Source organism: Polyodon spathula, chromosome 3, assembly GCF_017654505.1.
Source record: "Polyodon spathula isolate WHYD16114869_AA chromosome 3, ASM1765450v1, whole genome shotgun sequence".
Classification (NCBI taxonomy): domain Eukaryota; kingdom Metazoa; phylum Chordata; class Actinopteri; order Acipenseriformes; family Polyodontidae; genus Polyodon; species Polyodon spathula.
The window spans coordinates 31275609-31289680 of NC_054536.1; the positions used below are offsets into that span (position 1 = coordinate 31275609).

The 14072-nt window shown below is 37.1% G+C and overlaps 1 protein-coding gene across 4 annotated transcripts in view; it reads right to left on the reverse strand.

The window, feature by feature from the left end:
- The window catches only part of LOC121312979 (sterol regulatory element-binding protein cleavage-activating protein-like), a 66826-nt gene that overhangs the window by 33242 nt on the left and 19512 nt on the right, over positions 1–14072 (reverse strand). For all 4 annotated transcript variants that reach the window (XM_041245029.1, XM_041245032.1, XM_041245030.1 and 1 more), the window contains exon 2: positions 11165–11360. In XM_041245029.1, the coding sequence (XP_041100963.1) occupies positions 11165–11352 (188 nt within the window). In that variant the 5' untranslated portion in view covers positions 11353–11360. The remainder of the gene's footprint in view (positions 1–11164; positions 11361–14072) is intronic.

Consider the following 14072-nt stretch of genomic DNA (forward strand, 5'->3'; position numbering starts at 1 on the left):
TGAATGGGATTCAGCGTGGAGCAAATCAGAAGCCTACCAGCGATGTTGTGATTACAAGCTGTGACCTGCACTAAACTTTTTAACAAATGAGAACATATTTTAAAACAGATCTACACAAAGCTTTTTGGCATACAGACCCAGAAAAAAAACAAGCAAACAAACAAACAAAAAAAAAACAACAATCACTAAAATCTGTCCTTTGCCACAGAAAAAAAATAAAATAAAAAAAGTCCACAAATATTAAAAAAAAAAAAAAAAAAACTGTACCGATCCTGCACTAATGCCAATAAAATAAATAGTATTGTATTCCTTACTGATCACCTTGCTATAGCAATATAAAGCATCCAGACTCTCTCCAAACACAGAATATTGTATTTATTATATAGATTTACCTTCCAAAAATTTGGCCGACAGATAGATACAGTGGTAAGTTAGATTGAGGGGGACTAAGACGCAACGAGAACTAAAAGTGGCTTAATGGCTTTGAAGAGAAGGGAAATGCGGGGCAGATATACAGTTGTAGTCAAAAGTGTACATACCCCAATGGAAATTTATCATTTCTAGACATTTCTCAAAAACAAATTATAGGAAAAATCTTGTGTAGCAAAAGTTTTGCTTTTGTGAATGAGTGAAAAAAAAAAGTTACAAGAAATAGTTGTCTAAAGTTATTTATTTCAGCAATTGAAAAGTGAAATTATAGCTAGTTGAGGCACCTTTAGCAATAATAACCTCTTTTAAACGATGAGGATATTTGTCAATGAGCATTTTACAAATTTGTTCCAGTTCATTCATATTCTAAGGACTTCTCTTGTGCACAACCTTCTTCAACTTATACCAAAGATTCTCAATCGGATTTAGATCAGGACTTTGACTAAGCCATTCCAGAATCTTGATTTTATTCTTCCATTCTGACTTTGATGTGTGCTTTGGATAGTTGTCATGTTGGAACGTCCAGTTGCGGTTTAAACCAAGTTTTGTAAGAGAGGGTTTCAGATGACTGGCCAGTATGTTTTGGTATTCTATGGAATCCACTTGAGCATGCATTGGAACTCAATTTCCTGTGCCATTAGAGGAAAAACAGCTCCATAGAAGGACATTCACACCTCCATGCTTGACAGTAGGCCTGGTGTTCTTTTCTTTGTACGTCTCACCAAACTTTCTCCAAACGTAACGACTATCAGCGTGACCAAATAGCTCAATATTTGTTTCACCACTCCATAAAACCTTTGACCACAACTCATATCCATCATTCAAATGCCATTTTGCAAACTTTAAGCAACTGTCCTTGTGATGTTTTCCTAAGAGTGGCTTTTTCCTTGGCCTGTGACCATTGAGACCTTCACTATGCAATACTCGACCTATGGTTGAAATGGAAACCCCATTTCTGCCAATTCACTTTGAATATCTTTGGCAGTCAATCTCGGATTGTTATTAACCTTCCTCACAATTCTTCTACTTCTTGGTGAAAGAACCTTCTTTCTTCCAGACCGAGGGAGCGCTGTGACAGTACCATGAGTTGAAATTGGGATACTCAAATGCTTGGAAATCTTCTTGTATCCTTCTCCAGCTTTATGACAATAAATCATTTTAAAAGGTCTTCAGATAGCTCTTTACTTTTTCCCCCATATTGACTTATTGGGAATGACAAAAATGATCATATGCCTAACCCTTTTATACACTTTAAAAGAATGTTCACCTACAATCCAACATTTTCTAATTAGGTTCTGGATTATCATATTGAAATATCTAGCACCTTGTAGACAATACTATCATAGCATCAAAGTTATGAATATTTTTAAATTAGCATTTTTGGAGTTTTGAAAAAAATTGGTGAAATAAACAAATTGTAGACATCCAGTGTTCTAGAAATTTCTAGAAATTATAAAATTTCCATTAGGGTATGTAAACTTTTCACTACAACTGTATTGTTGATTAATAAATGCTACGAATCCACAGAAAACTGGAAAAATTGTACAATTGTTAATGAACCCACAGAGAGTCAGAACAATTCAACATAAAAGCGAATACCATTTTATTACGCAACAAATCATTTCAACAACTTGTTAATTAGTATTGCACATTTCAAATGTAACACTTCGAAAAGGAGTTGCAATTTCAGTTTAGCATTTCATATTGTTTGCTAAAAGCAGGGTAATACAATCATACATACACAATGTAAAACTTTTTTTTATTCACAATTACAAATTGTGACAAAGCTTCTTTATTTAAGATGTAACTAAACACAGTTCTGGATTTACAACACTGTCTCTGGTGGATAAAGCACGCTCGACTACAAAGGATTGGTTTAAACAGGACGGTACCTGTACGTTTATTTGTTCAGCGGTGTCCCTTTTCCAGTGGGAACACGGCTTCTTTTAACAAACTATTGAAAACTAAAATATATCCTAGCTCACGTTTTGGAGCTCATTCAGGTTTATACACAGTTCCTTACCTTCCAACTTTTGTCTTTTAAACCTGTCCTTTTATACATGCTTAAATTACGAACAGGTGTATTAGTTTAATTGACTGCCAGTTGTGTTCTGGGATAGCTGTGGCACTCTCGGAGATGTAGTTTTTAATTCCTCATTTAAAACAGCAAGAACTACTTTTTTTTTTTTTTTTTAAAGTAGCAAAAGAGATTTCATCATCACTTTGTAAACCTCCATCAATTACACGGACGTTAGATTTCAACTAAGCTTTTGCATTTCTGGCTGTAACCACTCTTCAAACATTACACCCACTTATGCCCAACAGCACTAAAAACAGTTAATTATTTTCCTGATTCAACACTTATTGTTGTTAATCCCTTATGTAATGCTCAGCAATAAGACTACTGCAGCTTTACCAGACAATGCGTTTCTGACTAACGAACATTTTCACAAATCCAGTCATTTTTTAGATTAAAAAGTTTTATAGTAACATAAGATAGGTGTGTGTATAAAGTGATAATTTTTTTTACTGTAGTGAGGACAGTTGGGGGTGTGAGTTTTTGCACATTTACTTGGGTTTTAGAATTTCTTTACAATTTTTTTTTTTAATAATTTGCTACACAGAAGGGTCTGTTAGCTAACTAACAGAAAGCGGTCCCAGAAACCTCCACAGTTCAAAATTATTAATATAAAAGGTATAATAAAATGAATACAAACCTGTGTTTCATCATGTAAAAAAAAAAATTGTCTTCTCTTAAGTCCAGTTTCCACAGCAGAGGCTCATTTATTTATATAACAGTATTACAGCTATAGCCAAATGTTTTGAATCACCCTACAGAATTAACTAATTTTGTTTCATAAAGTTGAATGAAACCTGCAGAATAATGTTACATTAACATACTGAATTAAAAATATGTATATATATAGGGCAGCTGGCTCTTTGAGCTAATATATATATATATATATATATATATATATATATATATATATATATATATATATAAAAATGGGTATTTTAAATACTCTATCCCGATTGGTCAAACCAGGTCACATGGGGGTGTTAATATTACAGCATATCACCACGGGTCAGCACTTTTTTTCAAAAACAATTTAAAATTTAAAAACAAAAACGGCAGACATATTGGAATTTATCGCAATAACTTTAACCGGGTATTCCATGCAGATAACGTCTTTCTCGCCACTGTGAAGCTATAGCACAAATCTGCTATGGATACCTCCTGTTGCTACCTCGGATAACAAAGGATTATTTAAAAAAAAAATAAAAAACTAAATGCACCTGATACTATTGCAGGTCTTGTGCTGACCGTGCGGACTCATTTGTGCTGTGTCATGATGAAAATGGGCAGCTATATTTTACTTTAAAATGTAATGAATAAACCAAGAATTACAAGAACTGCACTTTCAATGGCAATGTTCAATTTAACATCTGAAATTATTTTTTAATTGATGCATTTGTGTTTTTTTGTTTTTTTTATGTTTCAAGGGACTATTTTTTCTAAGGTCAGGCAGAGGTGGAAGGATATTTAATAAAAAAATACTTTTTTGTTAATTAAAACTTGTTTTTATGTTTGTTTTTTTTAATATATGTAATGTTGTTTGATCCATTTTATAAGCGCAATAAGGCACTTCAGGGTGTGGGATATTAAGAGTATATCCCACACCCTGTTGTGCCTTACTGCTTACATATACATACACACACACACACATATATATATATATATATATATATATATATATATATATATATATATATATATATATATATATATATATATTCTTTGGATTCTATTCTATATGGTTATTGTTGTTAAGCTCCTTTTATCTAAAAGACATCAAAAATCAATTCTAGTTCCAGATGATCATTTATCGTTATCACCATTTTCTGTTCCGCTTGTATCGCGATGTGAAAAACCTTGTATCGCTGCAACCCTACTTCACATACACTGTCACATAATACCTGTAAGTATGTAAGTACACCATTTCCTGCAAGTGGCTTTCTTGTTATGCTGGTTGCCATGTTTAAATGTTAAATTACTGTGTGAAAAAAGTCTCTGGTCAAGCTCATCACTTTTTTTTTTTGACATATGCATAATGTATAAAGAACAGGTGCCTCCACATATCCCAAGTTTCATACTCTCAATTCATTATGGTAAAGAATAATTAGATATCCAGCTCTATAGACAGACTACATTTTAAAATCCTCATTCCCACAGATAATCATTATGGGACCCTACAGTGGCCTCGTGCCTCAACAAATAAAAACAGCACCCCTCTATCAGCTCCCCCAGCTCTGTGTCTTCAGTAACCTCTGTGTCCTCAGGGATCATTTCAAACATTAGGTTCACTATTCGCTCCTTTGTGGAGTGCATTTGGTGGAGCAAGCTGTAATGGTTTGTTGTGATTTCTTCTGCTGCCTGTGCAGGGCAGACTCTCAGTCTCACATTTGTCTACTTGACAGTTTCAGAATCTTTTGTACAAGCCAGAGTTAAAACCATAGGCAGCATGTGTAAGAGGCAGCTGCCCAACGTTTCGAAATGTTGTACATATCTTTCTAAAGGGAGGTATTTATAGGTTTTGACAGCACGACAACAACTTGTTATTGTTTATATTCAAATCCATGATTTATTCTTAAATGATGTAATGGTGTTCTATATGTGACATCACTTTTACTTCTATCTTTAAATCTGTATTAATTCTAATTAACATTATTTTATATAAACTTGTATTTATATTATCATGCAATGCTGGCTCTGGGGATCAGCCTTGATTTGGACTCCCCAGCGCATCAGCATGCACAACTTTGAATGAATTTTGTTTATTTATTTAAATGTTATATATTTATTGGAGTATATTAGTTCATTCTTTTCTGTCGAATCCCGCTGGCATAACCGTGTTCAGTGTATTTAATTATTTACTGTCTTTTATTCTTCTATATGTCGCATTGTCTAACTTCAGCTATTCTAAACAACTTTACATCATTTATGTCATGTCCTTGACTGGTGTGTACTATTGGTTCACTCATTTTTTTTTTTTTTTTATTTCTAATTAATGAAAGGTGGTTCTGAATTATTTTATATAAAAATGATCCAGTTTCTCCAACATATTTTATTTCATCACATTTTTTATTTCCTCTACTTCCAGCTATTATGTATGTTGGATTATCAATCGTGCTGATCATTCCCATAGGGTGATTTTCTTTGTGCATTTTAGGATTTCCTCTTACTAGGCCTGTTCTTGCATTATGTGTTTGGATGTATTTTTTTAATTCTTTTGATATAATGCCTTTATTGTATGGTCTCTCCGCAATTTCCTTAACCTCTTTTACCGATTTATTGATCATATTGCTTTTAACTTCTTCATACGTATCCATATTCTTTAATTCACATTCTACAGATTTCATATAGTCCTCTGTGTTCATTATCACTATTCCCGATCCTTTATCTGCTGGTCTTATACTTATATCATCGTCATTTAACAACTCAGTGATAGCTTCTTCTTCAATACTGGTTCAATTAAATTTACATTGTTTTTCTTTAGTCTTACTATAATTTCTTGTTTAACTATTTCAATATACATATCTAACCATTTATCTCTTCCATCTGGAGGAGTCCAAGTGCTTGTACTGTTAACCTTAATCCCATGCTCATAATTACCCTCTGAATCTGAGATAGTTTCAATGAAAAAATATTCTGCTAATCTCATGCGTCTCTCCCACTCTTAATTCGGTGGCCAGTTTATCTTTATCATTGTATTTTTTAGTCGGTATAAACTTTAGTCCTTTACTCAATACTGCTTTCTGGGATGTGGTTAAAGTTTTACTTGATGAATTAAATACTATGGGCCCGATCTTCGATCTTCGTGCAATCTCTTCACTAAATTTGTGCCTCGCAAAAAAATTGTGCTTTGGCACAAAATGAGAGATATTCCAAAACGACACAAAGCAGTTGCGAGACATTGGAATATAGCAGTTTTTTGAGCACTTCGCAAATCTGTTTGTGCCTTGTAAAACTGTCTGCGCATTCACTACCAATATAGCAACTACACACAACAGCCAAGCGAGAATGCAGAATGATGGACAGTCACCATTAGTAATGCGACAAGCTGCTACAGTGGCTTGCGAAAGTATTGACCCCCCCTTGGCATTTTTCCTACTTTGTTGCCTTGCAACCTGGAATTAAAAATGGATTTTTATTTGGATTTCATGTAATGGACATACACAAAATAGTCCAAATTGGTGAAGTGAAATTATAAAAAAAAAATTTAGAAAGGGCCGCCCACCAAATGTCTTTTAATGTCTTGGAATGGCCTAGTCAAAGCCCAGACCTCAATCCATTTGAGAATCTGTGGTATGACTTAAAGATTGCTGTACACCAGCGGAACCCATCCAACTTGAAGGAGCTGGAGCAGTTTTGCCTAGAAGACTGGGCAAAAATCCCAGTGGCTAGATGTGCCAAGCTTATAGATACATACCCCACGAGACTTGCAGCTGTAATTGCTGCAAAAGGTGGCTCTACAAAGTATTGACTTTGGGGGGGTGAATAGTTATGCACGCTCAAGTTTTCTGTTTTTTTGTCTTATTTCTTGTTTGTTTCACAATAAAAAATATTTTGCATCTTCAAAGTGGTAGGCATGTTCTGTAAATCAATGATACAAACCCCCAAAAAATCAATTTTAATTCCAGGTTGTAAGGCAACAGAATAGGAAAAATGCCAAGGGGGGTCAATACTTTCGCAAGCCACTGTATCACTGGTGTTGCCACAGTGTGTACCGATATGACAGCAGACGAGACCACACAATATATCCTGCACACATACATGCAGACCATTCAATTATACAATTGGCTCCATAGCTAGGCGCTGAGTTTTCAAATTAATGTACTGATAACACCACTGTTTTATTGAATACGGACAGTATTGCATCACAAGGAAATACTATATAGATTTCTTTAAAGGCCAGCTGATCCGACATAGCTGTATGTTTTTGAAGTTAAAAAAAAAAAAAAAAGGCTTTGGTCTTTTTTTTCTGATTTTTTTTTTTTTTTTTTTTATATAAGTCGTTCCGTGACAAAGTGTGGTAGCACACTCTCTGATTTGTAAATATAACGAGTTTATTCAACTACAAAGTAAACATCAATCAAGCATTTTTATATACACAATACACAGAAATGCGTTATGGTATTCATTCTACTCACCAATTTGAACATCATGATTAAGCCCAGTTTGTAAGGTTTTGAGTGTCGCCGGAATGGATTTTTTTCGTTATGCCATTTTTTTTGTAAGAATTATAATTAATTCTAAATATGCTCCTAAAATGTTAATTGTAGCCTATTATGATTTCTCAATAAATGAACAGTCTCTGTACAATTAGCAACATTGACATTCAGCAGACTGGACAGCTGCATAAAAACGGCCAGAAATTACAGTTAACAGAACTGTTTGTCCCGCCTCAGCTAACTTATGATTGGACTGCTGCAGAGAAAATACAGGTCTTTGATTGACCATCTCACCGGTCTGATTTTAGGAAAACGTTAACTGCAGCTGCCAACCCCTCACCCGTAATGCACAGCAACCTATGGAACAGCCACATAAAGCAAAGGGCCACAAGATGAGTATATGATGCATTTATACAATTAATTTACAGGTTTGTAGCAACACACAGCAAAGATAACAGGCAGACCCCCCCTCCCCTCTTCATCCTTCTCTCAATCTACATTTCCATACTTTGATGGTACACGTTGGATGCCGATATGTCTGTGGAGCAGTGCAGAACACATATAACTGTATATGTAAAAACACTAGGTCATATCAATACAGTGATAAAAACATAACTGATCCGCCCTGGGTTGCGGTTCTGTACTATTGTACGTTTGTACTATTGTACCCAACTCCAGTGGACTGTTACTCTGACACTATTGGAGCTAGCGGTGCACAGTTATTGGAACTAGCGCATCACAATTATCGCGCAGATATTGGTATATTCAGACGAATTAGGGCTTTCGTCCAATGCAAATTTGACTGCGCTACGTGCATACTGAATGTCCACCTAGAATACATCTGCATCTCATGTTTCTATTTACCAATGCCTTACCATATGCTAATAGGACCGTATTAAAGGAACAGAAGGAAGGCAGTGTGCTGGACAGAGGTGAGTGCATGTTTCCACACTCGTCTGTTTGGCATGAGAATACGCTATAAATGTCACTATGATATGAACATGTTATATATGTTATGGAAACAAAAAAATAGGGTTATTGCTTGTATGTTTTTGCTGCATATTGACTATGGTGATGCAGTATATAGGTTTGCATCACCATCAACTTTAGGTAAACTGGACTCGCTATATCATGCAGCACTGAGGTACAATACAAATACAAGATTTAATACTCATCATTGTATATTATACTATTTGGTAGGCTGGACTTCATTGGCTTTACGTAGGTTGAAGCACTGGTATAATCTGGTATATAAGGCTATTCAATGTAAATTATATGAATATACTTATTTAAATGAATACCTTATAGCTTCCCATAGTAATCATAGCCTCAGATCTCATTCTTTTTTGCATTTTAAAATCCCAAATGTGCATACTGAGGCTGGTAAAGGATCATTTGCTTAGTATGCCCCATGGTCCTGGAATGAGTTCCAGTCCAAACTAAAGCTGCAGACCCAGATATCTTTATTGTGTACTTGTTCTTGTTGTCCGATTGACTTGCTGCTACCTGCTTGGCTATAGGTCTCATCTCCTGGTATTGACAGTTGATCTACTAAAAAACTTATTTTTTTTTAAATAGGAACGTATTGCAACCAGTTTGGGGTCATACAAGTACCAACATATTTGTGCACAGTTTTTGTCATCTTATATACTGTAGATTATAAAACGACGACTCGTGTGTCTAGAAAAAAATAAAACTGGTTTTCTGAATAAGGTGTCTAGAAGGGCTAGTATTCTGATAGTATCCTAATACCAAGGGGGTATTCCGTATCACGTTTCCGGAATACTGGTATCCAGAATACGGACAGATTACATGGCATGGAATAGCTATTCAAGTTTCCCACTATTCCGAATACAACTGAAATCCTGATAGAAAAGGACAACTGGAACAGGTGCCCGGATAGCAATATGGGTGCAGTCAATTGCACCTACCCTGCATTATCTCCTCACTGGTTGCTCTGGTACTCGGGAATTTAATATGTTCCTCAGCACGTCGCAGCAATACGGTTATGAACAGGTCAAAGTGGTGGGACACGGCTGACTGGGTGATCCCCACTGTATCACCTGCTACCTTCTGGAAGGTCCCGGTAGCCTGGATACACATACAGAGGCATGACTGTGCAGGTTTGTTCTGGCCTGGTCATCATGCAGCACGTGGCATAGATGAGTCGAGACGATACCTGGACACGATTTGCTCATTGCTGAGCTCCTCATATGTGTGCCGAGGCCGGTGCACCCTTTCAGCATATCTTCACTTATGTCGGGGTTGGTTTTGCTGGGTGTGCCTTGCATCATTCACATCCACACATCGATGGATACGCTGCAGGCTACCCACGTTTCCCATTGTTGCCGGTTTGTAGTCAGTGCTGGAATGGTACTGAGCGCGAAGTTAACGCAGTCCTTTTACAATCCTTATTCTGCACGTCACAAACCTGGTTTTGTGCTTGGCACATACCCTCGAATACACCAGGATCACGCATATTGTCGGCCACTCCCCCCATATTGCTCTATGCATACATTTTTTTCTGCACAGCGCAGAATAGATTGTGACGCGCAAAAGGATGTTTCGAATATGGCAAATTGGCACAATTTCGGCACAACGGCCATTTGCAACACGCATACCCCTCTGCGAAGTGCGCAAACCTTTCGAAGATCGGGGCCTATGTCTTCTGTCTTATCTGTACTGTATTTGGTACCATTCCCATTTTTGGGTCTCCTGTCTTTCTGTTTTGAATTCTCTGTCCTGTTCATGTTTAATTCTCTATTTTGCATTTTATTATTTACTTTAAACTGGTTTATTTTTATTGTTTTAGATGTATTTTTATTGTCTTAATTATGCCATAGTATTCAGATTTTCTTCTGGTTTGTCTTACAATACAATAAATGAGAAATGGTTATTGTTGTATGAAAGATTAATTGGATTGTTCTTATTTTTAATATTTTCCATTGTGCCCTCGTATTTAAAACAATATACTTTAAGTCTATGTATATGTGTATGGGCCTATTTAGGAGGTCTGCCTCAATATGGGTCACTGAGAGTCAATGTACATTTCATATTGTTTTATATTGCTTTCCATTAGTTCTATTACATTATGTCTAATTGTTCAACTATCATTTTGTGAACCATATAAAACCACACCTAAACATCTAAAGAAACAGTTCCCACCCTTCTCTACTTGAACTATGCTGTAGCCGTCATAACTATTATACTCACATCGCTCAAGCAATCTAATCGAAAGTGTTTCAGCAGTGTCTTCCTTATTCTCTGATTTGTTATGATTTGAAATTAAAAAATGTTCTAGACCTATTCTATTTAGTAATCCCGGCTGACCTATATATATATAAAAAAGTGTGGAATAGCCTCCCCAATTGAAAGACTCATGCACAGTCTATAGTTAAAGCCAAGACTGTCTCAAACTGCTTTGTAATAGGAGTCTTGCCTTGGAAAGCCACACAGCACAGCACACCAACCCCCCCCACCCCCACCAGTGGAGAGTACTCACCAGCAGGCAAGGATGCAGATGGCAGTGAAGAGGATAATGGGAACAGGGTAGGAGGCGCACAACAGGCCGTGTCGATAGAAGCCGCCTGAGATCTTCTGGCGGAGCCGCTCACTCAGGGTCATCCTTGGGGTCACCTGGCATACATTGGGGTACGCAGGGGGGGTCAAGGGGGGGGATCCAGGGGGCATCCAGGGACCTGCACTCCAAAACACGAAGGAATAGTTAGGGTCTGTGAGTGGAGACTGAGAAGCTCAACTCAAACTGCAGAGGGGTCATGGAACGGCCCTCACAAAACACATTTGGTAGAAATATTAAACAATTTCAGATACCGGAAATACTGACCAGTGTCTGACACAGTGAACCCCTTCAAAGCATTAACAGGTTATCAGGAAAGGATATATCAGTATGCACGACTAAGAACAGGTATGTGAAAAATACAGAGAACAAGGGGTGGGGCTTGGCTGGAGATACAGTACTGATGTACTTTTGCTAAATTGGACCTGACGCGCCTGACAAGTGCTGTCCAGGTTTGTGCTTGTAACCAGAAGGTCGCTGGTTCAAATCCCACCTCTGTCACTGACTAACTCACTGTGTGACCCTGATCTGGTCACTTAACCTCCTTCTGCTCCATCCTGCGGATGAGATGTTAAACCATTGTCCTATTGTCCACAGCCTACCTCTGCTTTGTGATGGTGGTCCCCTATGAAAACCGCCACACAAAAATAAAGATATAAAAATGAAGATATATTAACATCTACTAAACAACAGCACAAGTTTTGAAAAGGAGTAGATTCTTCAAAGTCTCTTAATCCAGTTCTTCAGCATAAAAAGATACACACTTGCAATTCTGACTTACTTTCTAACCTCCACTCCTCTGATGTTTTCAATCCCCAGGAAACAGTGTGAAATTTTGCCAGAAAGATAACTGTCCTTGACACTGTACACAGTGTGGCAGGATTAAATAAACCTACTATACCATCATCATCACCCCTGCTCCGTTAGTTCACGCTGCTATAACATGGCTTTGCAGCTGTTACTGAATTCTGTACTCCGTCCCTGAGGCACTTTATGGACAGCATCAGGTTAAAGAATCTGCAGCTACTTCCTTATAAAAGTTTGCCCCAGTAATTGTGCAGTTTTTCTAATGCTTATACTATGCATTAATTCAACCACAGTTTGTCATGTTTTTAATATGCTTTACCATCCCTGACAGTGCCTTATTGCATTTTGCTATGCCTTTACTAGAGTAAACTTTTATAAGGGGAAGTCCAGACTACATGGTATTCAATAACTAACGCAACCCTGTGCTAAAATCGTTTCATCCCAGACTAGACACGGCACCTCCACTCTGTTTGTGTTAGAAAGGTCACCCTCAGTCAATGTCACTGGTGTGGTTTGAATGTGACAGGATGTCTGTTTTAAATAGGAGAGAACAGACAACAGTCTATTGGGATAAATCACACCTCCATATCAACCGCTGGATCTTGAGATCTCCAAGGCTGGGGCTGGGGTATGCTGCACTGTGTTAACCCTATGTTGCATGCTAAAATAAATGATCACAATTGGACAAACCCCAAATAAATCCTTTCTGGATAATTGAACTGGGTTTTTATCCAACAAACACTAAACAAAGGAGCATGAAAAGAATACAAACACATCCTGTCTGAGCTTTTTGAAATAAAACAAAAAGCAGGACAACTTAATTTACTGTCACGTATTGTACTGGACACACTGCAACACAGACTTATGTGGTTCTGGAGCTAGAGCTCAGCCAACAGTACAGTATTATGGTCCTTGTGACCTTCAGTAAGGGCCGGTGTTAACTTCTGTTTAATTTACTAAATAATTAAATACATTTAAACTTTATCATACTGTGGAGTTTAGTACATTAAGAAGCACACCAATACAGTTTAAAAGAAAGGACTGCAAAATGAATACTACAGGTGTGTGTACATGAGGAATTGACTGGATAAATACTGTATATGAAACAGATAACTTCATAGTTACTACTCCTGTATAAACACGAAGGCCAGTGTCTATATTTCACATGCATATTTCTGATTCTAAACCTCCTTGTCATCTTGGCTGGCCTGGTCCCAGCTATGCAGGGTGAACCGGGACACACTCAATGTGCAATAGCACACTTTGTGCAGCTGGCATTGCTTAAGCTTTGATACAATAGTTACTACCACTTTAGAATGTTTTGCTTGCAAACACTGCACCTAGCCAAATGACTTTAAAAGGTGCATGCCCACACAGGTAAAACAATCGGTTTTACTTCTTTTAAGATATTCTGGGACTCAGCCATGTGTACAGTATTCCTTGTAAATCAGGGGTTTGAAATTCCAATCACCCAACGCTCAGGATTGGGCTGAGGTAAAACAGGTTTTACCATAATACTTTAGACACATTTTCTTTAAAACGGTAAAGAAAAGAAAATGTTACATTTTAATCATAGATATACCCCCGGGTATATGGGTGTAATGCTCAATCATATCCGGTTGAAACATCCTCACACCAAGTAAATGAAGACTCGGCCCAAGCACGTCAGCCCAGGATAGCACAATTTGCACGCCATCGCTTTTGTGATCCGATAAGGGCAGATAGTATATCTGATCTATAACAGAGATGATTGTGATAGACTGTTTCTAGTTTGAGTTGTGGAAGGACAAGGATTTAGTCAGCTTGTCTTTCACTGAGCGTAATTACAAAGTGCCTTCCCTCCCCTCTGTGATGTGTAGAATACATCGTCTTTACGATACTGTGACAGGTAATTTGCAAGCAGCTCTGAATAAAGCTCTGAATGTAAGCTTAGCAACAGACTGCTGGACATCAAGAGTCACACATTTCCTTTGTGGTTCATGATGTAAGATTTTTAAATTTCTTTTGAAATTAAATAATATTTCCT